Source organism: Nelumbo nucifera, chromosome 7, assembly GCF_055504915.1.
Source record: "Nelumbo nucifera cultivar China Antique chromosome 7, China Antique-T2T, whole genome shotgun sequence".
NCBI classification, from domain to species: Eukaryota; Viridiplantae; Streptophyta; class Magnoliopsida; order Proteales; family Nelumbonaceae; genus Nelumbo; species Nelumbo nucifera.
This window is the reverse complement of record NC_142655.1, coordinates 3,524,411-3,548,788: the sequence shown is the minus strand read 5'-3', so window position 1 is coordinate 3,548,788 and position 24,378 is coordinate 3,524,411. Positions and strand designations below refer to the sequence as shown.

Below are 24,378 nucleotides of genomic sequence, written 5' to 3'. Positions count from 1 at the left end.
CTCCACCTCGCGCTCCAGCTTCCCCTTTGCCTCCTTGAGGCCCTGCATCTCGAGCTTCAGGGCGTCCCGCTCAGCCTTGAGGCTGTCCACCTCGAGCCCCAAGGACTCTTGGCCGACCTTAAGCCCATTCACCTCGGCCCTCAACCTGTCCTTGTCTTGGGCCAGCTCGCCCTTCTCCGCCATTAGCACCTCGATGAAGCTCTTCTGAGCCAAGGCGTCACTCTCCAGGTGGTGGACTTGACCGCGAACTGCCCTCAGTTCGGTATGGGCGGCGCGGGATGACTTCTCAGCCTCCAGAGCCCGCCTCAGATGCCGATCTGATTGAAGGGTCAAGGCGCGAACGGCGGAGTTCACCTGCCAAAGGGAAACCAGTCAAAAGGGGAACCAGTTAAAAAATTAAAAAAGAACTCACCACCATAGTATGGGTGGTAGCTCGGGCACCGAGCTGACCAGGAGTGAGATCATTAGCCCACTCGGTGACCTCCCCCGGGTATGCAGTCAGCTTGCTCTTATCCAGGCTGCACTGGGGATTCAAGACAGTTTGGCTTCCCTGACCCTCCGAGCTAGATGCCGTCATCTCTACATCGCGAGTGGACTCCTCAGAAGCCTCAGCGGCAGCTTCAGCAGGTTGAGCCCCGGTAGCAGCCTCTGTAGCACAAGCCTCGGCAGCGCTCTCAGCAGCAGGTTCAATGGGCTTAGCAGAGGGCTCCGCTACCACCTCGGGCCCATGAGGCACCGCGTCTCCCTCCAGGTCGATGACAAGTGGAGTGCCTGGGAGCTCGGGCTCTGGAGCTGAAGCCCGCGGAGGTTGAATCTCGGCTGAAGCTTGCGGAGACTCAACGCGTGCTTTCTTGGCCACGCGCATCTTCCTCTTCATCTGGCGGAAGAGTCTCTGGTTGTCAATCTTCTCTGCCTCCATGGGACCTGCAGTGAAGTTCAATATTAGCAATCTCGAAGTGAACATATAAACAAAGGGCCGAAGTATAAGGCAAAACCTACCCGAGCTCAATCCGGCTTGGATGAGCTTCTCCTCGGATGTGAACTCCTTATAATTTAACCCGAGCTGGGCCAGCGACTGGAGCTCCTTCTTGGTCTTCCCATCTAGCATGATGTCGGGGTCTTGAACGGCCACCCTCCAATCAATAGGGAAGGGCCACCCCGTGCTACTCCGAACTACGAAGTAGTCTCGCTTCCAGGCCGGGACTTTGCTCGGGAGTCTGTGCATAAGCTTGAAACCCGGGCGGGGAGACAGGTAATAAGACTGTCTGTGCCCGGGGAGAGTGCCCGAAGCACTCTTCTTTATGGCCAAAATGGTGCTGAGAACATCCAGGTCGATAGGGAGAGAACGGTCAAAACAAAGAGAAATGGTCCCAACTATATTCCGTATGGAATTCGGATGAAGTTGGTCCAAAGTAATGTTGAAGTGCACCAGCACCTCGAAAATCAAGTGGTGAAGAGGGAGTCAGAGTCTGGCTACTAACTGCTCCCTGAAGACCACGATCTCATCAGGACCGTGCTCCCATGGGAAGTTACCGGTAGGGAGAATGTAAGAATACTCCCCAAGAAGGTGGAACCTCTGTATGAGGTCCTGAAGTTTCTCCGGAGTCATGGTGGAAGGGCCGAACTGATCTGGCACCCGACCTCGGTGGGAGGTGGATGCCAGATGACCCGAAGCCGCCCGTACATCGGACGGCTGGGCGGCGGAAGAGCCACCCTGAGCCGAGGTACCCACCTTGGGCTCATCAACAAGGCTATCTACGCTAGACGACATAACAAGTAGGAAGGGAAAAGAAAGCTCGGGAGGACTCACCAAAGGAGCGCGACCGGACTAGGAGAACAGGACGAACTGGAAGACCCGAGCTAAGAGACGTCTAGCACGAGCTCAAGCACCAACAACAAAAGCTTTGTGGCGAAGAAATGGCCAAGGGTCCCCCCTATTTATAGCCACAGCAGCGGGCTCCTCGAGGCGAAAACAGTTTAGCGCGTTTTTGACGTCCGCAAAGTCCAAACCGCGTGAGGTCCGCGCGTAAACTGGACGCGACTCGGGTCATTGTCGCCAAATCCACCGACGCCAGACTCGGGTCATTGTTGCCAAATCCACCGACTCGGGTCATTGTCGCCAAATCCATCGAACTGGGAACCAGACCGGTCCAGCTGGAAGGAGCGCGCAGCGGAGTGGCGTAAGTACCGACGCCAAATCCACCCAGAGTGTCATGACCTCCCCGCGTTGGGTCATTGTCGCCAGCGTAGGGAGTGGGGGGCAATTGATGGAAGGTGATTTGGCCCGACCTTGCAGCATGGGTACATGTAGGTGTGACCTTGCTCAAACAGTGATTCAGCGTGACAGCGCAACGGTTGCAACCACAACTCGGAGGGAAGGTCCCACCGAGTTCAGCTCGGCAACTGGGCGGATAAGCTACTCGTCGGAAGCCGCCTTACCTGAATCTCTCCCCGGGGGTTAAGGCACTTCGGGGCGCCCCAAGTTCGGGGTACCCTGACCTCTCTTGAGGCCCGAGCTCCTCCCAACGGACCTCAGGCCACTCCCAGACAAGAACGCACCGATTCACCTCTGGACACCCCGAGGCATAGACACCTCGGGTCAGCCAGCTCAGCATAACTTGCAACAGGCAGCTCGTCACTCAAGAGACAGCCCGACGGAAGGTAATTCTTGGAAGGGTAGTTCGGCCTACCACAGGAAGGCTTCCTGCTCGACCCCCGTACCCGACAGATCTGGGATAGCCACCATGTCCCTTGTCAGATAGTGTCGTGCTTGCCGCCTCTAGAAGGTGTCTTGTACTTGATAGGTACGTACCCTACAGTGGCGATCCCGCACGTGCCACCTCAGCCCTGTCAGTAACGACTGTGGTAGGCTGACAGTGGCGGTTATACCAACCCTGTCAGAGGCCAATAGGCCTGGTACAACAAAACTCTGTTATAAGGAGCCTGTTCTCAGAAAAATAGGTATCTCGAAAATCTCTTGTGCTATCTCCCTCTTAGCCTTTATCCTCTCTTTGCTTCTTGCGCAGAATACTGACTTAATCGTCGGAGCGTTCCCGCCGGGCAAACCCCTCGGGGATTCTTCTTCTTCCTCATTTCAGGTACCTCTTGGGAAGCCACGCGAGTGCCAGATAGGAGTGACCGGATTACGCACCATCATTAGTATTTACATTTTCATCACTCATTTTTTTGGACATTTATGGTATTCTATGCACATGACTAGACCATATTAGTATACTTTCTCTCATCTTATCACCTATTAAAGCTACTCCCAAGTCCTAAGTTTCTATAGATGAATTCATTTCTAATCTTATTGTTTCTCGTTTTCCATCCATTCATGTTAGTATTTACATTTTCTTCACTCTTTTTTTTTGACATTTTGCTTTTTAATTGTCCAACACTTTGCTCAATATAATATAGTTGACCTTACAATTGTTTTATAAAATTCTCCCTTTAATCTAAGTGGTATTCATTTATCACATAAAATCAAGATGTACCCCTCCATTTTGCCCATCCTATGGGTGGCATTCTCTTCAATCTCTCCTTTGTTATGAATTATTGAACCAAAATACCGGAAATAATCACATTAAATTATTCCTTCATCTCCAATCCTAAGTGTATATTGATTTTAGTCACATTAAGGTATCCCCTTTCTCCTCGTAGGGCATACCTCACACCAACCTTACAACGCACTTTCAATATTTCATTGGGAATATCTTCACATGGAACCCCGATTTGTTCCTCACAAAAGACGCCTCACACCAACTTCACTTCATTTTCAACCTTCATTGAGAACATCTCCATGTTTAATGTTGTTATTCATGGAAAGATGTTTCCAATTCACAATTGTGATGTGTTGTGAGGTTGATGTGAGGCACACTCTCTGAAAAGCAAATCCATTTTCCTTCACATGAATGATAATATACAAGTATGAGAGTTTCTCATGTGCATCTACAAGCTATGCGACTAATGTGAGGTTGGTGTAAGCATAGAGCGATTCTCACCTTGACATGATAGCATGTCTCAATCGCACATCAAAAACATCTCTCATACTTGTATTTTATTACTTGGGGAAAATGTTTTCAATATATCGTGGGATGTGACTGTGAAGTCCGCATACCGAGGGTACAAACGCCAAAGGGAAGGAACCAGCAGGCCCGAGCTCCCTACTTAGAGTTCGAACTCCCTAGTAAGAGGCCCGAGCTCCCTACTTAGTGCCCGAGCTCCCTACTTAGAGCTCGGACTCCCTAGCAAGAGGCCCGAGCTCCCTACTTAGAGCTCGAACTCCCTAGAAAGAGGCCCGAGCTCCCTACTTAGTGCCCGAGCTCCCTACTTAGAGCTCGGACTCCCTAGCAAGAGGCCCGAGCTCCCTACTTAGAGCTCGAACTCCCTAGCAAGAGGCCCGAGCTCCCTACTTAGAGCTCGAACTCCCTAGCAAGAGGCCCGAGCTCCCTACTTAGTGCCCAAGCTCCCTACTTAGAGCTCGGACTCCCTAGCAAGAGGCTCGAGCTCCCTACTTAGAGCTCGAACTCCCTAGCAAGAGGCCCGAGCTCCCTACTTAGTGCCCGAGCTCCCTACCTAGAGTTCGAACCCCCTAGCAAGAGGCCCGAACTCCCTACTTAGTGATCGGACTCCTTGCGAGGAGCCCGAACTTTCCCTTTTGACCCCGTCTTATGACAATTCGGGGCCTCCCCTTCTCCGAACCCGAGACTTTGCCTTATGCACCACTCCAGGCACTTCGCTTCCGGAGCATTGAACTGGACGAACCACGCCGTACCTGACACCGAAGGAGTCCGTATCCAGGGGCAGCGCACCTGACTGACTTGGGATCTGACGCTTGACGGCCGCATTTCCAACGGCCACCTGCCACCGTCACCTGTCACCACTGCCTCCAGTTACAGAGACAGTTCCGACAAAAGGAGCAGCGACGGTTCTGCCCCAGCAGAGGCGATGGCGCCCGGACTGGCAGAAGCATGGAAATACTCATTCCCGACCTGACAGGAGTCTAGGAGTAAGTGCGCGAAGTGGTTATAAAAGGTGCTCCACCCCCAAAGAGGAGGTATGCAAACCTTGCGCTATCTGGTTTATCTTGCCTTTGAAAGATTCTAACTTAAGCTTCGGAGCCTTTACACTGGGTTCTCCCCGGAGCTTCTTCATCTCCTACGTTTCAGGTCCCCGCTACTCGATTCAGAGGCAAGGTCATTGACAGCTAAGACCGGCCGGATTGCGCATCATTAATTGGCGTCGTCTGTGGGAAAGCTTCAAAAGCCTCCCTCCAAATTCTCATACCCCCTTTTTTCTTCAAAAAACCCAACACTCATGGCCTCTTCCAGCAACGCCGGACGCGGCACAGAGACAAACACCACCGGGGAACAGCTTCAAGGTCCCATGGTGTGCGTTGGACAGTTCACCATCCCCCTTTCAGTGGATGGAATCCCCAGTTTGAATGCGCCACAAGCGGTGGCGCCCGTAAACCTCCCTGCCACAAGCATCCCCTTCCCTCCCCCTATTGAGACAACCTTCACTGAACCGACTGCCGTCCCCCTGGCAGCCAACCAAAACCGGTTGGACGACCTGATGCAGTGCATGCAGGCAATGCAAGCCCAAATGCAACAGTTCCAACAACACCAGCACCAAGTGTTGCACAACATCTCCCAGTATCATTATCAACAGCAGTTCCCCCAACTGTCGCTCAACCAATCACTACTTTCACCTCGCCACCCTGCTCCGAGACCGGTCAAGGCCTCCCCGCAGGATGGGCGCCCCCACCAAGGCCTCCGGGCCCCAGAACCCCCCTAACAGCCAGGCCTCGTCCCCAGGCCGAAGAGAGAAAAAAGTCATCCCCACCTCGTAGCTCGTAGGCGGGTCGGGAACCTCGCTCGCGAGGTCGGTACCTCGGCGCTCCAAGCCCGAGTTCCCCCTTACGGAAAACTGATTCGACGCACTAGCAGCAGCAGACTACCAGCATTCTGGGCCCATCGAGCTCGGCAACACGGAGGCCAGCAGCGCCAGTACAAGGCCCACTCAACAGCGGAGGCGCCGACGAAGTCGCCGAACCACCACCCGTGTCCTGTTAGAGCTTAGAGGCAAAGAAGAGACGAGCTCGGACAAGATGGGAGTTGCCCTGATTCTCTCAGTTCCTTCCCCCCTCGCATCAGAACTCCTGGCGGTCCCCGTGCCCAGAGATTTCAAGCTCCCACCTCTGGACAAGTATGACGGGTCCTTCGACCCCAACGACCACGTTGATGCCTTCCAGTCTCAAATGCACATCGCCAGAGCCAGCAAATCGTGCATGTGCGTGGCCTTCACCACCACCCTCCGGGGGGTGGCCCGCACTTGGTACAGGAACCTGGCCCCTGGGTCGATAAAGTGCTGGGCTCAGTTCGTGCAGGTCTTCACCGCACACTTTGTCATCAGCAAACGGTGCCCTAGAGCAGAGGAAAGCATCTTCGGAGTAGTCCAAAGGGAAGGAGAATCCATACGGGGCTACATCAAACGATTCAACGAAGCATGCTTGCAGATACCACGGTGGGACCCCGCGGTGCAGCTCGCGGCGGCAAAAAGAGGGGTAACGCATAAAGAATTCAAATGGCACATGGTAGCTAACCAGCCCGCAACCGTGGCCGAATTCCTCAAGCTCGCGGACAAGTTCATGAGTACGGAGGAAGAAATCAACCAACGAACCGAGGGCGGAAACGAGAAAAGAAAGAGGGAAGGCGAGCCCTCTAACCCAGTCGACCGGAAAAACTCGGCCCGAGAGCCGAAGTCGAACCAATCGTTCCGAGCTCCCCTAGCAGTTTGGACGGATTACACGCCACTGAACACGAGGCGGACCGAGATCTTAATGACGATCAAGGACGCCCCGTACGTGAAGTGGCCACCTCGCCTAAAGGGAAATCCGAATGGAAAAAATAAGAATTTGTATTGTAGTTTCCATAGAGACCATGGTCACAGTACCGAGCAGTGTAATAATCTCCGAGACGAGATAGAGGGGCTCATCCGTCGCGGATACTTGATAAACTTTGTACAGCACAACAATAATAGCAATAAGGCGGATCGGCCAGGGGAGCACGGAAAGGATGCCCCCGAATCTAGCAGTAGGCCTGCCGAACCGTTACAGCGACAGCCTCCGGTGGAGAGGCCAGTTCGGGGAACCATCCATGTAATTGTGGAAGGTTCGGTGGTAGCAGGGTGTACCTCGGCAGCAGCCCGAACTTCAGTTCGCGAAGCGGCCCTCGAGGAGCAGAACCCTCCAAAGAGACCAAAGACCGAAGAACCAATCTTCTTCACAGAAGACGACGCGCGAGGAGTCCGCTACCCCCACGATGACGCGCTTGTCATTAAACTAAGGATCAGCGACTTTGAGGTCAGACGCGTACTCGTAGATTCGGGCAGCTCGGCGGACATCCTCTTCAAATCAGTGTTTGACCAGCTACATTTACGGAGGAGCGAACTGAAGCCCGCGAACACTCCCCTGGTGGGTTTTCAGCGGAGAGGAAGTCAGGCCCCTCGGAAAAATAACAGTACATGTGGAAGTCGGCACATGGCCTTGTGCGGTCAGACTCAACCATGACTTCCTGGTGATCGCGACCCCCTCCCCATACAATGCCATAATAGGGCGGCCGATCACGCATATCCTACGGGCGGTGGTCTCCACCAACTATTTGGCCATGAAGTTCCCTACGGACTTCGGAGCGCGGGGTGACCAGCTCGAGTCCCGCAAGTGTTATGTTGCCGCCCTGAAGGGAAAAACCAAGGCAGCCGGCAACCTCGATCTGGAGCGGCCTGCGGAGCAAGGCGAGGAACGAGCTTCGCCCACAGAAGAAACAGTCGCAATCCCAACTTCGCCTGTGGACCCGGCTCGCACACTCCAGGTCGGTGCTTCCATCGAAGAACCCCTACGGACCGAACTGGTGAGTTTTTTACTTCAAAATTTAGATATTTTTGCATGGTCCACGGCCGATATGCCCAGTATTGACCCTGATCTTATAACTCACAAGCTTAACACTGACCCTGTAGTCAGACCCGTTAGATAGAAGAAATGCAACTTAGCCCAGAATGCTGGAGGGCGGTCGACGAGGAGGTCGAGAAGTTCCTCGCAGCAGAATTCATAAGGGAAGTCCATTACCCGAGCTGGGTGGCCAACCCTGTGCTGGTAAAAAAGGCAAACGGCAAGTGGCGCATGAGCGTCGACTACACCGACCTGAACAGAGCTTGCCCGAAAGATTGCTTCCCCCTCCCCAGAATTGACCGCCTAGTGGACGCGACCTCGGGACATGAGTTGCTAAGCTTCCTAGACGCCTACTTAGGCTACAACCAAATCTGGATGGACCAGGCCAATGAGGAAAAAACCAGCTTCATAACCGAGTTCGGTCTGTACTGTTACAAGGTCATGCCCTTCGGATTAAAGAATGCCGGGACAACCTTCCAAAGACTTGTAAATAGGCTGTTTTGGCCCCTGATTGGCACGAAGATAGAATGTTATGTAAACGACATGGTCGTCAAGACACAGTTTTCACAAGAATTAATACAAGACTTAGATTCTGTCTTCCAAATCATGCGTCAGTTTAGCATGAAATTGAACCCCAACAAATGTGTCTTTGGCGTCACCTCGGGCAAATTCCTAGGCTACATTGTCAATCGACGCGGTATTGAGGCCAACCCGGACAAAATAAAAGCCATCCTAGATATGAGACCACCTCGGAAAGTAAAAGAAGTTTAGAGGCTAAACGGCCGCATAGCCGCCCTAAGCCGCTTCATGTCCAACTCGGCAGACCGCTGCCTACCTTTCTTCAAAGCAATCAAAGGCAAAGGGTTCGAGTGGACCCAAGACTGCCAGCTCGCGTTTGACGAGCTAAAAGGTTACCTCGCCAGTGTACCAACCTTAGCTCAGCCCGAAGAGGGCGAGGTCTTAGAACTGTACCTTTCGACAAACGACGAGGTGGTCAGTTCGGTACTAATAAAGGAAACAGACCGGGTCCAGCGACCCATATATTATGTTAGTAAAATTTTGCAGGGAGCAGAGACAAGATACCCGCAAATAGAAAAGCTAGCCTATGCACTGGTGATAGCAGCTCGGAAACTCCGCCCGTACTTCCAAGCTCACACCGTCATTGTCCTGACCGACAAACCTCTGAGACAAGTTTTACTCAAACCCGCGGTTTCCGGTCGACTGACGAAATGGGCCATCGAACTCAGCGAGTACGATCTCCAATACAAGCCAAGAACTGCCATTAAGGCCCAAGCCTTGGCAGATTTTATCGCAGAATGCATGTTTAGCCTTGAAGCCCCCGAGCCGGTCGAGCCCGAGATCCCCAGTTCGGGCGAGCTCGGAGCTCCCAAGCCAATCGAGTCCGAACCCCGTGAGGTAGCAGCCAATGTAGTATCCCTCCTGGTTAGACCAAGCGCAAACTGGGATGAGGAGCCCTGGATCCTTCACGTAGATGGCTCCTCGAACCAGCAAGGCAGCGGGGCTGGAATAATGCTACGCGGCCCAAGCGGAACAAAGTTGGAATACGCACTACGCTTTGAGTTCACGGCATCCAACAACGAGGCGGAGTACGAGGCACTGATAGCCGGGCTGAACCTAGCACACAAGGTTGGAGCAAAGCACGTAGTTATCTGCAGTGATTCCCAGCTCGTGGTCAACCAAGTTACAGGCGAATACGAAGCGTGCGAGCTCACAATGGTTGCATACTTGGCAAAGGTAAAGGAGGCTCTGCTCAACTTCCAGTCACACTTCATCAAGAAAATCCCGAGGTCGGAGAACACTGAGGCCGACGCCCTGTCCCGATTAGCATGCACGAGCCACAACGCCATGAGGACCGTGTATGTAGAGGACTTACCTCGGCCCAGCATTCTCGGTGGGGCAGAAGAGGTCGCTCCCGTCACTGAAGCAGACCGTACCTTACCTCGGCCCACACTTATATCCGAACTCAAGACTTCACCTTGCACACCACTTCGGCTCCAAGTCGCCTGACTGAACAACCGTACCTGACGCCCAAGAAGCTCGTACACGGAGGCGGCGCACCTGACTGATTAGGGGTTTGACACATGACAGTCGCCCTCCAACGGCCACCTGTCACCGCCATCTCAGACATGGCAGAGACGACCCTGACAAGGAAGACAGTGGCGGTTATGACACCCGAACTGGCAACTGGCAGAGGTTATGACACCCGAACTGGCAACTGGCAGAGGTTATGACACCCGAACTGGCAACTGGCAGAGGTTATGTCACCCGAACTGGCGTCTGGCAGAGATGAGGACACCCAATCTGACGGAGGTGATGATGCCCGATCTGGCAGAGGTATGGGAGTGAGTATACCAGGGTGATTATAAAAAGCCCCCTTCCCCCAAAGAAGGAGGTATGTGATTTCTGTGCTTTCTGGTTTTGAAGTTCCTCATTTCCCTTGCCTTCTCAAGAGCACTAACTTGAGCTTCAGAGTATTCCAACCGGGTTCCTCCCCGGAAGTCTCCATTTTCTTCCTTGTTTCAGGCACCTCCAAATTCGTCAGAGGTGAGGTAACCGGCAGCTAGGACCGACCGGATTGCACATCATCATTTGGCGCCGTCTGTGGGAAGACTTAAAAAAGCCTTCCCTAACCTTTAACTCTCTCTCTCTATCTCTCTCTCTATCTCTCTCTCTCAAAGAAACCTTAGCCTCCAAGGCTTCCTCTAGCAGCAACAGGCACAACGCCGACTTGAATGCTGTAGGGGAACACCCTCAGCCCGCCACTGTATGCATCGGACAGTTCATCGTCCCCCTCTTGACGGACGGAATCCCTAGCCTCAATGCACCAAGCACGGTGGCCCCTGTAAGTGTTCCCCTTCCCCTTCCTATCGAGACAACTTTCGCCGAACCGACCGCTATCCCTCTGGTGGCCAGCCAGAACCAGCTTGATGACTTGCTGCAGTGCATGCGGGCAATGCAAGCCCAAATGCAGCAGTTCCAGCAACATCAGCTCCATCAGCAACAAGTACTACACCACATTTCCCAGCATCACTACCAATAGCAGTTCCCTCAACTGCCTCTGAACCAACCACAGCTCCCACCTCGACACCCTGCTCCCAAGCCGGTCAAGCCCTCCCCTCAGGGCGGGCACCTTCACCAAGGGGAAGCCTCCCAACTTCAAAACCCCTCCAGGAGCCAGGCCTCATCCCCGGGCAGGAGGGAAAGACTAGTTACCCCCGCCTCGCAGCTCGCCAGTGGATCAAGAACCTCCTTGCCGATCAAGTCAGCACCTCGACACTCTAAGTTCCAGCTCCCGCTCGCAAAGAACCAATTTGGCCTCCTGGACTACCAACAGTCCGGGCCGATCGAGCTCGGCAACACCGAGGCAAGTAGCGCCAATACCAGGCCTTCTAAGCAGCAACGAAGATGCTGGAGAAGTCGCCAAACTACCACCCACATCCTGCCCGAGCTCCGAGGTAAAGAAGAAACAAGCTCGGACGAGGTAAAAGTTGCCCCTATTATTTCAGTTCCTTCCCCCCTATCATCAGAACTCCTTGTGGTTCCCATGCCAAAAGATTTCAAACTTCCTCCCCTAGACAAGTATGATGGGTCCTTTGACCCCAATGACCACGTCGATGCTTTCCAGTCCCAAATGAACCTGGCGAGGGCCAGCGAGTCCAGCATGTGTGTGGCCTTCACTACCACCTTCAGGGGAGTGGCCCGCACCTAGTACAGGAACCTGGCCCCCGTGTCGATAAGAAGCTGGACCCAGTTCGTGCAAGTCTTCACCACGCACTTCGTTACTAGCAAGCGGTGCCCCCAAACCGAAGAGAGCCTCCTCGGAATAGTCCAGAGGGAAGGAGAGTCCATCCGGGGCTAGGTGAAACAGTTCAATGACGCATGCTTGCAGATACCGCGCCTAGACCCCGCGGTACAGCTCGCTGCAGCCAAGAGGGGTGTGACACACAAGGAGTTCAGGTGGCACATGGTAGTCAACCAGCCCGCGACTGTAGCTGAATTCCTCAAGCTCGTGGACAAATTCATAAGAACATAAGAGGAGATCAACCAAAGGACTAAAAGCGGGATCGAAAAAAGGAAGAGGGAAGGCGAACCCTCCAACCCAGATGACAGGAGAAAGAAAGACCCACCTCGGGGGACGACGCCAAGTCAGCCGTTCCGAGCTCCCTTAGCAGGTCGGACGGACTACACGCCCTTAAACGCGAAGCGGGCCGAGATCTTAATGACGATCAAAGATGCCCCGTACGTGAAGTGGCCACCTCGTTTGAAGGGAAACCCGAATGTGAGGAATACAAACTTGTACTGCAGTTTCCATAGAGACCACGGGCATAGCACCGAACATTGTAATAATCTCCGCGACGAGATAGAAGAACTTATCCGTCGCGGGTACCTAAGAAATTTTGTACAACATAATAATAATAACAATAATAGTAATAAGACAGGTCGGCAGGGAGAGCACAACAGAGATGCTCCCGAGTCCAGCAGCCGGCCAGTCGAACCGCAGAAGCAGCCCCTGGAGAAAAAGACCAGTTCGGGGAACAATCCACGTGATCATTGGAGGATCGATCGTAGCAGGATGCACCTCGGCAGCAGCTCGGGCATCAACCCGGGAGGCCGCCAAAGAAGAACAAAATCCCCCAAAGCGGCCTAGGACGAAAGACCCCATATTCTTCACCAAAGACGATGCGCGCGGGGTCCACTACCCCCACGATGATGCACTTGTCACAAAGGTAAAGATCAATGACTTCGAAGTCCGGCGCGTACTCATTGACTCCGGTAGTTCGGCAGACATCCTTTTTAAAGCAGCCTTCGACAAACTCCAGTTCCAAGAGAATGACTTGAAGCCTACGAACACCCCGCTGGTCGGCTTCAGCGGAGAAGAGGTCAGACCCCTGGGAAAGGTCACAGTACCCGTGGAAGTCGGCACGTGGCCTAGTACGGTAAGACTCAGTCATGATTTTTTGGTGGTCACGACCCCCTCCCCCTACAATGCCATAGTCGGTCGGCCAATCACCCATGCTTTAAAGGTCGTTGTGTCTACTTACTATTTAGCCATGAAGTTCCCAACGGACTTCGGCATCGGGGTAGTGCGGGGTGACCAGCTCGAGTCCCGCAAGTGCTATGTCGCCGCCCTCAAGGGAAAAGCCAAGGTAACTGGCGACCTCAAACTAGAGCGACCGGTGGAACAGAACGAGGAGAGAGCTGCACCAACAGAGGAAATTGTTCTCATCCCTGTCTCAGTAGAAGACCCCGCCAGATCACTTTAGGTCGGTGCATCCCTGGAAGAACCCTTGCGATCCGAACTGGTACGCTTCTTACTCAGTAACTTAGATGTTTTCGCTTGGTTCGCGGTAGAAATGCCCGGCATAGACCCTAAGCTCATGACTCACAAGCTCAATACTGACCCTGTAGTTAGACCCATTAGACAGAAGAAACGCAACTCAGCCCCAGAACGCTGGAGGGCGGTCGATGAGGAGGTCGAGAAGCTCCTCGCAGCAGACTTCATAAGGGAAGTTCATTACCCGAGCTGGGTAGCCAACCCCGTTCTGGTAAAAAAGGCAAACGGCAAGTGGTGCATGTGCGTCGACTACACCGACCTGAATCGAGCTTGCCCGAAAGATTGCTTCCCCTTCCTAGGATTGACCGCCTAGTGGACGCGACCTCGGGACACGAGTTGCTAAGCTTCCTGGATGCCTACTCGGGCTACAACCAAATCAGGATGGACCCATCCGACGAGGAAAAAACCGCCTTCGTAACCGAGTTCGGCCTGTACTGCTACAAGGTTATGCCCTTTGGACTAAAAAATGTTGGGGCAACCTTTCAAAGGCTTGTGAATAAGCTGTTTTAACCCTTAATTGGCACAATGATAGAATGTTATGTAGACGATATGGTCGTCAAGACATAGTTTTCACATGAATTGATACAAGATCTACGTTCTGTCTTTCAAATTCTGCGTCAATTTAACATGAAACTAAACCCAAATAAGTGTGTCTTCGGTGTCACCTTGGGTAAGTTCCTAGGGTATATCATCAACCGACGAAGTATTGAGGCCAACCCGGACAAGATAAAAGCCATCCTAGATATGAGACCACCCCGAAAAGTGAAAGAGATTCAAAGGCTAAACGGCAGAATAGCCGCTTTGAGTCGTTTCATGTCTAAATCAGCAGACCGTTGCCTGCCCTTCTTCAAGGCAATAAAAGGCAAAGGGTTCGAGTGGAACCCGAAATGCCAGCTCGCATTTGATGAGCTCAAAAGATACCTCGCCAGTATCCCAGTATTGACCCGGCCCGAAGAGGGCAATGTTTTAGAACTGTACCTCTCGGCAAGTGACGAAGTGGTTAGTTCGGTACTGGTAAAGAAAGCAGATCGGGTCCAACGACCCATCTACTATGTTAGTAAAATATTGCAGGGATCAGAAACGAGGTATCCAGAGATAGAAAAGCTAGCCCATGCGTTGGTCATTACGGCCCGCAAACTCCGTCCGTACTTCCAAGCCCATACCATCATCGGCCTCACCGACAAACCCTTGAGGCAAGTATTACTCAGGCCTGAGGTCTCCGGTCGATTGACAAAGTAGGCCATTGAACTCAGTGAGTACGACCTCCAGTACAAGCCACGAACCGCTATCAAAGCTCAAGCCTTGGCGGATTTTGTTGCTGAATGCACGTTCAGCTTCGAGGTCCTCAGCCCGGTTGAGCACGAGACCCCCAGTTCGGGTGAGCTCGGTGCTCCCAGGCCGGTTGAGTCCGAGCCCCGTGAGGTCGCATCCAGTTCGGTATCTCTCCTAGTTAGGCCGAGCGCGAACTGGGATGAAGAGCCCTGGATCCTTCACGTAGATGGCTCCTCAAATCAGCAGGGCAGCGGAGTTGGTGTAGTTCTCCAACGTCCGAGTGGCACGAAACTGGAGTACGCGCTACGCTTCGAGTTTGCGGCATCCAACAATGAGGTAAATTACGAGGCATTGATAGTCGGGCTAGCTCTGGCGCAAGAGGTAAAGGCAAAACACAGTTATTTGCAACGATTCCCAGCTTGTGGTCAACCAAGTTACAGGGGAATACGAAGCCCGCAAGCCAACTATGATCGCCTACTTGGCAAAGGTAAAAGAGGCTCTACTTAGCTTCCAGTCACACTTCATCAAGCAAATCCTGAGGTCAGAGAACGCTGAGGCCGACGCCCTGTCCCGGCTGGCCAGCCTTAGTGACAACACCATGAGAACTGTGTACATAGAGGACTTACCTCGACCTAGCATTCTCCGGGGGGTAGAGGAGGTCGCTCCTGTCGCCCAAGCAGAACCGAGTTGGATTGATCCACTCGCGAGCTTCCTGCTACATGGAACCCTCCCCGTAGAATACAACGCCGCCTGGAGGGTAGAGCGCCAGGCAGCCAAGTATGTCATGACAGACAAACGACTGTACCGAAGATCCTACACACTCCCCTACCTGCGCTGCTTACGACCTCCCGAAGCCGAGCTCGTACTCTGCGACATTCATGAAGGCCTATGTGGTGGACACCTGGGGGCAGGGCCGCCGCTCAGAATGCACTATGACAAGGGTACTATTGGCCAACAATGAAAGCAGATGCCGTCAGGCTAGTCAGGAAGTGCGAAAAGTGCCAAAAGCACGCCAATATTCACCACCAGCCCGCCGCCGACCTCAAGTACCTCACCAGCCCATGGCCCTTCGCACAATGGGGTATCGACCTACTCGGGCCATTCCCGCCAGCAACAAGAGGAAGGAAGTTCCTAATAGTGGCAGTAGACTACTTCACCAAGTGGGTTGAAGCTGAAACTATCGTAACCATTACAGCTCAAAACATTCAGAACTTCTTCTAGATGAACATAGTGTGCCGCTTCGGGCTACCTCGGGTGCTGATCTCCGACAATGGCAAGCAGTTCGAGGACATCAAATTCCAAGAGTGGTGCCAATACATGGGGATCCGACAAAACTTCATGTCGGTTGCACACCCACAAGCAAACAATCAGGCAAAAGTCACGAACAAAGCTATCCTCCGCGGACTAAAAGCCAGGCTAGACCGAGCTAAAGGGTTATGGGCAGACGAGCTGCCCAGCGTCCTATGGGTATACCGAACTACAGAGAAGACCGCCACCGGAGAAACTCCCTTCAACCTCACCTATAGCACGGAGGCAGTCATCCCAGCCGAAATCGAAATCCCGTCACTTCGGTTGGAAGCATACAACGACAATACTAATAATGACGAGCTACGTACCAACCTCGACCTACTTGACGAGGTGAGGGACCTCGCATACATCAGGACCACAACATACCAGCAAAGGGTAGCTCGGTACTACAACGCCAGAGTTAAGAGACGAAACTTCTGCGTTGGCGACCTGGTTCTCCGCAAGGTCATGGTACCTGAGCCCGGCGTTGGCAAACTCGGTCCGAACTGGGAAGGACCCTACCGAGTAAAGAGAGCACTCAGGGGAGCATACGAGCTCGAGACCCTAGAAGGTAAACAGATACCCTAGGCATGGAACATCGTCAACTTAAGATGATTTTACCTATAAATGATCAAACTAAGCAAACCATGAGCCACTACCAGAGCCTAAGGGCCAGAATGCCGAGCTAACAAAGACCTCGGCACCCTTAGCCTAGAATGCCGAGCTAACAAGGTCCTCGGCACCGTAAGGGCCAGAATACTGAGCTAAAGATGACCTCGACACCTCATCAACGAAGCAAGCTGCACGAGTAGGGATCCCGAGGTGCATAGCCCAGGGCCCAATTCAGCTTATGTTAACTAACCCGGGCGGAGAACATGTCGGGTGTATAGCCTTACTATGTTAACTCGCCTCGGGGCCTAAGTCTAGCAGTTTGGCAACATAGTCAGCTCGGCGAAAAGAGAAAATGGCTGCCCAACACTTTGCCAAAAAAGGGGGACTATTCATTGCAAAATAATCTTGTTTACATTTCATTCCAAAAAAAAAAAAAAAACAGCGACGAGCTCACAGGCCCGGAGGTACATCTTCCTCGCCTTTGGAAGGGACTTCGACAATACCCGAAGGTCCCGCTTTGTCTTCGGAATCCGCATCATCATCGGCTGCGGCAGCCATTTCCGGAGTGATGCGCGAAGTGGTTATGGCACTAATGTCGAGCTCGGGGTACGTATTCCTTATCATCCATCGGCTCAACTTGAAACCCCTTCTGTACGAGCCCACCATCATGTCGTCAAAGCACGGCGAAGCGATGTAATCGCTAACAGCATGCACCTTCGCCTCCTCGACAGCCTGAGAGAAGATCTCAGTCTTCTCCCTGATATCATCCTGAAGATACCCGACCTGATGCTCCAGGTCCAGCTTCAGGTCCGCCATGTGTTTCACCACCAATCCTAAGGCCTCGTTGTCCCTCCGAGACCTCGTTAACTCGACTCGCGCAGCGCGGGAAGCCTCTTCGGCAGCTTGCGCTCGCTTCAAGCCCCTCTCCACCTAGATTGCCAGAGCGTGGATAGAGGAGTTCACCTGCCAGAACGAGAACAAATCAGCCCGGCGAAAAAAAAAATACTTCGACTTACCACCATGGCATGAGATGCAGCACGGGCGCCTATAAGATTCGTAGGAAGATCGGCCCACGCCGCAACCTCCTCAAGGCAAGTAGCCTTCTTACTTTTTCGGAGAGCGTAGCTCGGCGTCAGCACGCTCCCAACCTCATCGTGACTTCCTGAGCCTGAAGGCATAGCCCGGGTATAAGCAGTATCGGCATAGGGGAACCCTGCCACTTCTTGAACTGGAGGGGCCACCTTGGGCTCCCCAGGAGGCTCCATTCTTGGTGCCTCGGGCTCCGCAACCCGGGAAGGATCGAAACGGACCCGCTTAGCGGCTCGCTTCCTCCTCCTCATACCTTCAAACAAGTTTGGACCTCGAGTCTTCTCTGCCTCCATAACACCTGCAAAAGAGCTCGGCATCAAAAGACGAGAATAAAAAATAGCAAAAGCAAGCCACTGAGCAAGAAACCTACCCAAACTCAGACCGGCCTGGATAAGCTTGGCCTCCAACAGGTAGACTTGGCATTTGAGTCCAAGTCGGGCCCAGTCCTAGAGGCCCTTCACCGTTTCTTCATCTAACGTGGCACCGGGATCAGGAACGGCCAACCCCCACTCGGTAGGAAACGGCCACCCCGTAGCACTTCGAACCACGAAGTAGTCCCGCTTCCATGCCGGGACCTTATTCGAAAGATCGTGCAAAAGCTTGAACCTCGGGCGAGGAGATAAGTAGTAGACCCACCTACGCTCGGGCAGGGGACCCGCTTGCTTCTTAAGCATAAGAATGGCGGAAAAGATTTCCAAGTCCAATGGAAGGCAGTGTTCGCAACAAATGAAGAAGGTCCCAACAAGTTTACGAATGGAGTTCGGGTGGAGCTGACCAACAGTAACGCTGAAGTGATTCATGACCTCGACGATAAGGGGATGAAAAGGAAGGCGCAGCCCGGCAACAAGCTCCTCCCGGAATATCACGATCTCGTATGGACCGTGCTCCCAAGGAAAGTCGCCCGAGGGTAAAATATAAGTATACTCCTCGGGCAAGTTCTACTGAGCGATAAGAGACCAAAGCCTCTTGGGCGTCATAGTGGAAGGCCCGAACTTATCTGGCACCTGACCTCGACGAGAGGTGGATGCCAAGCTACCCGAGGTGACTCGACCTACGGGCTCGAACTCGAGCTCTACCTCGGGCCCCGCCTCGGACTCACTAAGGCTGTCAGGGGCAGCATCTCGTTTCGTAGAACCAGCATCTAACCCCCCCCAGAAGACTATCCAAACTACCCGAATAGCTACCGGAATACGAAAAATGATGCGAGCTGACAGCCTTGGACGCGAGCTCAAGGAACGAATGCTGAAGAATGGCGAAGGAAAGTGACCAGGGCCCCCCCACTATTTATAGCCACTATACTCGCGCATCAACGGCCAAGATCAAAACCATCCAACGGCTCCCCGCAAAACCGGCTGCGCGCCCCCCGAGGAGAAGCCAGTTTAGTGTGCATTTTTGACGTTCAAAAATTTGAAATTGTTTGGTGTCCGTGCGTGAGCTGCACGTAATCCGGGATTGACCCCTAGTCGAACCAAGCCGACCCTGATCGGGCCAAGAACACAAGCAGGTCAGACCGGAGAAGTTCTAAACCAAGGCCAAAGCGTCACAAGGCAAATCCACCCGTCATCCCGTGAACTCCCCGCGCAGGGTCAGGACCCTGGGTGCGGGGAGTGGGGGGAAATTGATGGAGGGAGATTTGGCCCGACCCCTTGGCCACGCGTCACATGGAAGCAACCGAGAGTGACTTGGCAGAAGTGCCAGCTTGGCACGACAGCGGGCCCATAACCCGAGCTCTGAGAAGAGGAGTCCCGAGCTCCCCCAAAAAAAAGGGGAACCCATGACCCAAGCTCTCCCTTGGAGGTCATGAGCCTTACAAGGAGCGCAAAGGGCAAAAACCCAAGCTGACCCACCCCGGGGCAGTTCGGGCCACACTTCTATCTGAACTCAAGACTTCACCTCGCACACCACTTCGGCTCCAAGTCGCCTGACTGAACAACCGTACCTGACGCCCAGGAAGCCCGTACACGGAGGCGGCGCACCTGACTGATTAGGGGTCCGACACATGACTACCGCCCTCCAACGGCCACCTGTCACCGCCATCTCAGACATGGTAGAGACGGCCCTAACAAGGAAGATGGTGGCGGTTATGACACCCAAACTGGCAACTGGTAGAGGTTATGACACCCGAACTGGCAACTGGCAGAGGTTATGTCACCCGAACTGGCATCTGGCAGAGATGATGACACCCGATATGGCGGAGGTGATGATGCCTGATCTGGCAGAGGTATGGGAGTGAGTATACCAGGGTGATTATAAAAAGCCCCCTTCCCCCAAAGAAGGAGGTATGTGATTTCTATGCTTTCTGGTCTTGAAGTTCCTCATTTCTCTTGCCTTCTCAAGAGCATTAACTTGAGCTTCGAAGTGTTTCAACCGGGTTCCTTCCCGGAAGTCTCCATTTTCTTCCTTATTTCAGGCACCTCTAATTTCGTCAGAGGCGAGGTAACCGGCAGTTAGGACCGACCGAATTGCGCATCATCAGCTATTAATGTTATTCAAAAGAAAACTGAGCAAAACAACACAGAATTGTTTTACATTTCTGAAATGTAAAATTGCCAATATGTATCTTCTTTCTAACATTTTATCGGACCACTTTTCTTTTTCTTTTGAATGACAAAGATATCATTGGCAAGATAGATCAATTTGGGCTTGGCTTGGGCCCGCCAAAGCCCAAATTCAAGTAAATTTCAAGTCCCAATTTCCTCTTCTTTTAGTGATATATAACTGTTTTAGGTTTGTTACTGGTGAATATGAATAGTTAATTTATACTCTGTAGGCGTAGGTCTTCACTCTTCATCACCAGCAATGCTTTTAGTTGAAGTTATGTAATTCTACCAAGGATTAAATGTAATTCTTAAACAATTCTGTCCTAATCCTAATTAATATATCCATCTCTCTTTCCTTTGTATTCATCTTATGCTTACTTCGCACCTTTAGTCATTGAATATAATGGTACTGAACTACACATGTGAGTCTGTAACTTTAGTTAATTAGTTAGCTTCCATAAAATAGATCTAAGGCATGTTATATCTTTAACTAAATGCTACCTCAAAATATATTAATAAATATCTTAAAAAAGCAAGTTTTATGCTCTTCTTCTGAGAAAAAATAATTGAATCACTTATACAGCCCCCCATCCTCTTATTCTGTCATTTTTACTAACAAATGAAAATAGAATCACTTTATAACTCCCATGAACTCAAAGCATAGTACAAGCATAATAACGGACAAAAATAGAAAATAACCCTAGATCTCAAACAACATACCCTCTATTTCGCCTTTGATTGTTATATATATACGAGGAAATCTCTCCCTGGAATCAAAGAAAACAGAAATAAAAATCAGAGATGTTGCCAAAAGTTAGGAAAAAAACAGAGAGAAAATAGAGAGAAAACAGGGAGAAAACAGAGACCTTTCCAGCGGCAACTGCTCCTCCCTCCGGCGAAGACTCCTCTCTCCGATTGTCAGTCAGTTGGGTGTTCTCCTCTGAGGCGGCAAAGACTCTTCTCTCTGGTGCTTTAGGACTTGGGTAATCAAAGAGAGGAAGAAAACATATTAGCATGGTAGATTCGGATTGCATCGGATCACCACCATTGGGCAACACGTCAACAAACACGTAGGAGCCATGTCAACACAGCGTAGCGAAAACCCAACGGCTATTTTTACGAAAACTAATAAAATAAACGCATAAATTTTTTTTTTTTTTTTTTTTGTGTTTTTTTAATAAACGCGCGTACCAAACAGTGATTTTAAAGTCAATAAGCGTTTATTGCGTCAAATACCGATATGACGCTGAAATGACACTGTTATTTCAATAAAAACTCGCCTGTGGGCGGTGTGAATCGAAATCGGATTCGTTACACTGTACGACTGTCTCGAAACATTGCCAGTCTCGAGTCTCTCGAGTCTGAGTCCACATCCTACTTCGCAATCGCAAGCGCATTTTAATGACTTAATGGCGGAAACCAATAAAACTACAATGGCCGAAGATGAAGAAGATTACATGGGCGATCTCTCTCAATTTCTCCCTCCTGAAACCTCTCATCCTTCTAACTTCTCTCAGAAGAAGGTGATATATGCTGTTTTCTTCGTTTCCCTTACCTTCAGGCTTCTTCTTCCCAGCTTTCTTCCCAAAACCCTAACTTTTCTCTTCTGCAGAGCTCTAACAGCACCAAACCCCTAATTCATCAACCCTCGAAGAAGAAACTCAAAACTCTTAACTGGCAAGAGCAACGAAAAATCGACCGGGAGCGAAAGCAGAGGGAAGAGGATGAACAAACCCTCGCGAAATTCGACTCCGCCATTCCTCAATCCAACATCGGATTCAAGATGTTGAAGAAAATGGGGTACAATCCCGGTTCATCCTTGGGCAAGAACGGGAACGGTCGTGCCGATCCGGTTGGCATCGAGATACGACGGTCCCGGGCCGGGATTGGCAGCGAAGACCCAGAGAAAGAGAAGCTGAGGAAAGAGAAGGGTAGAGATGAAATGAAGAGGAGAAAGGAGGAGAGTTTAATGATGGAATTTGGTTGCAGGCAGAAGTCGCAGTGGCGTAGCCGGCACATTGCTGTTAACTTCGAAAAGGCAAAAGCGGCGCTTGCGCAATTGGAAAACGAGGACATTATCGAGCCCAAGAAGGAGGATGAACAAGACGAAGAGCAGGAAGAGGAAGAGGAAGAGATTACGGAAGAGGTACGTTTGGTTGGAATTATATGTCTTAGTTTGTGATTAGACTATATATTAAGGTTGAATCAATCTGAGCATTATATTGATAAACTAGTAATTGATTTAAATATGTTTGATGACTGATATCGGGAACTCAATAGCGTGCAATGCTGTTTATGCCTCCAAAAGGATATCAACAATACAGTGTTTTGAATTTGTGAGTTGAGTTCAATTGAAGCCACCTGGGGAGGGATAGAAGCTTCCATCTGGGTAATTGTCTCTTGAATAGAAAAAAAGACATCGTAGGGATGGAGGCCTGGAGGAGCTCTTTGGAGCCTTGACCAGGGCTCAAGTATTACAACCTGAGGAAGTGAATGAATAATCTTATGCTTTTTCAATTTTCACTTGTAGCCTGGTAACTGTGGTGTCAATTGTGCTGTTCAAGAAGAGGGGTACCGAAGCCAAGTACTGATATTAGTTAATTTGATGCTTTACGGGCTTGTCTAGGCACTGTGTGACTGCGTCTAGTTTAAGAGATTGAGCAAGAGACAGAAGCTCCATACTACAACATTGGTTCAGTAATATTTGCATTCTTGAAATTTATACATTAGGTGATTAGTGAGGCCTTATTTGGGAAGGAGAGATGACCACGCTGGGAATTACATAGGAAATTCAGCATCTGAACAATTAATGCAACCCAATTAACAATCAAATTGCAAAACTTCGAGATGGCATTTGGTTGCATGTGGTAGTTAGATAGAAAACATTGCATAGTTCGGCTACACAATCAAATGCAGTGGCACTGCAATCGTTTTTTTTTTACTTTGATATGGCACTGCAATCATTATTAGAGTTACAGGTGGATTGGTAAAGTTGAAGGTGCTTGAAATCTGTCATATACCCAAATCTATTATCTTATCTTGATTTATTAGTGGGCTGTTCTTTCTCTTGGAAAATTTCCCACTCGGTTGTGCTTACATATCCTTGCATGCAGGATTTGCATGAAATACTGATGAAGCTCAGAAATGAACACCGATATTGCCTCTTCTGTGGATGTCAGGTGGGCTATGGACTTTTTAAGTCTTCTCTGTTAAGCAGTTTTGTAGATTAGCTTATATTTCTCCTAGAACTGTAAACTAAAGCAGGACTCTAAGTTTGAAATACTATACCTTCAACACCTAATTTCAGTATTCTAATTAACATTCTTATGGGTCCTGTCCTGTAACAGTATGAATCAATGGAGGCACTGATATCCAACTGTCCTGGAACAGAAGAAGATGACCACTAATTCCTTACCTCCACCACAGAGAGCTCAAATGCGGTATTATATTTGCATTGCCATGAGGCAAACTTGATATAGTGGCCCCTTCCATGAAGATTCAACTGCAAAGTGCAAATAGAGAAAAACTGCTGGATAAGCGTTACAACTTACAACAGGTGTATACAGGCATGCGGTTCCATTAAGGAAGGTTAGAAAGGATACTACAATTTAACTTTTTTCATTGTTTTTCTTATCAATATGTAACTTATTTCATTGTTGTAATTTGTAAACCTTGAAATCATGGATTTCTTTTTTCATTCCTCATCAACCCATGCTATTGCTCATATACAGAAAAGCTTCTGAACACTCTTACTGGAAACCAAATATGATAGAAATCCTCCTACAGAGAACTTATTTACCTAGCTAGTAAAAGGTCCAAAGCATCAGTAATACAAAGAATATCAAAGGCAATTTTATGAGATGTATTGGGGTATTACTTATAAAGCGATAGATAATAATCAGAAGATTACACATGTTTGCTAGAGAAATTTATGCAAGTGTTAGAATACACCAATATTATTAATTTTAAGGCTCGAATGGATGTATATGGTATAAAAAAACTATGTTTTATTTTTAATCTCTTTTTCTATTTCACCTTCTTCAGCACTTTTTGTTTAAATACCCGACTTTTTACGCTTTTTTGAGGGGGGAAAACAGTGAATCTAGAGTCGCCTAGGCCTTAGGGAGCTGTCTACAATTTTTGAAATTAAAGATGTGATTTGAATGGATTTCCATCACCCATGTTGAGTTTGTAGTATCAGTCCTTAATCTGTATCAGACCATCAGTGTGCATCGGTCATTATCAACACATCGGTCCAATTCACACCGACAGTC

General features: G+C 50.6%; 2 protein-coding genes across 5 annotated transcripts in view; one reads left to right on the top strand and one right to left on the bottom strand.

The window, feature by feature from the left end:
• The window catches only part of SRF2 (STRUBBELIG-receptor family 2), a 40,653-nt gene extending 19,608 nt beyond the window's left edge, over positions 1–21,045 (bottom strand). Inside the window, exons 1-2 of one of the 4 annotated variants that reach the window (XM_088891864.1) lie at positions 20,971–21,045; positions 20,825–20,871 (exon numbers count right to left, since the gene is read on the bottom strand). The gene's annotated coding sequence lies outside the window, so the exon portion shown is untranslated. The remainder of the gene's footprint in view (positions 1–20,824; positions 20,872–20,970) is intronic. The other 3 variants (XM_088891863.1, XM_088891862.1, XM_010259123.3) reach the window with 3 other exon arrangements.
• Positions 21,046–21,364: 319 nt separating this feature from the next.
• Positions 21,365–23,848, top strand: LOC104597532 (D111/G-patch domain-containing protein). Its single transcript, XM_010259127.3, has 4 exons — positions 21,365–21,627; positions 21,717–22,250; positions 23,218–23,283; positions 23,452–23,848. The coding sequence occupies exons 1-4, from the start codon at positions 21,514–21,516 to the stop codon at positions 23,509–23,511; spliced, it is 774 nt and encodes a 257-aa protein (XP_010257429.1). The 5' UTR covers positions 21,365–21,513; the 3' UTR covers positions 23,512–23,848.
• Positions 23,849–24,378: the final 530 nt, after the last annotated feature.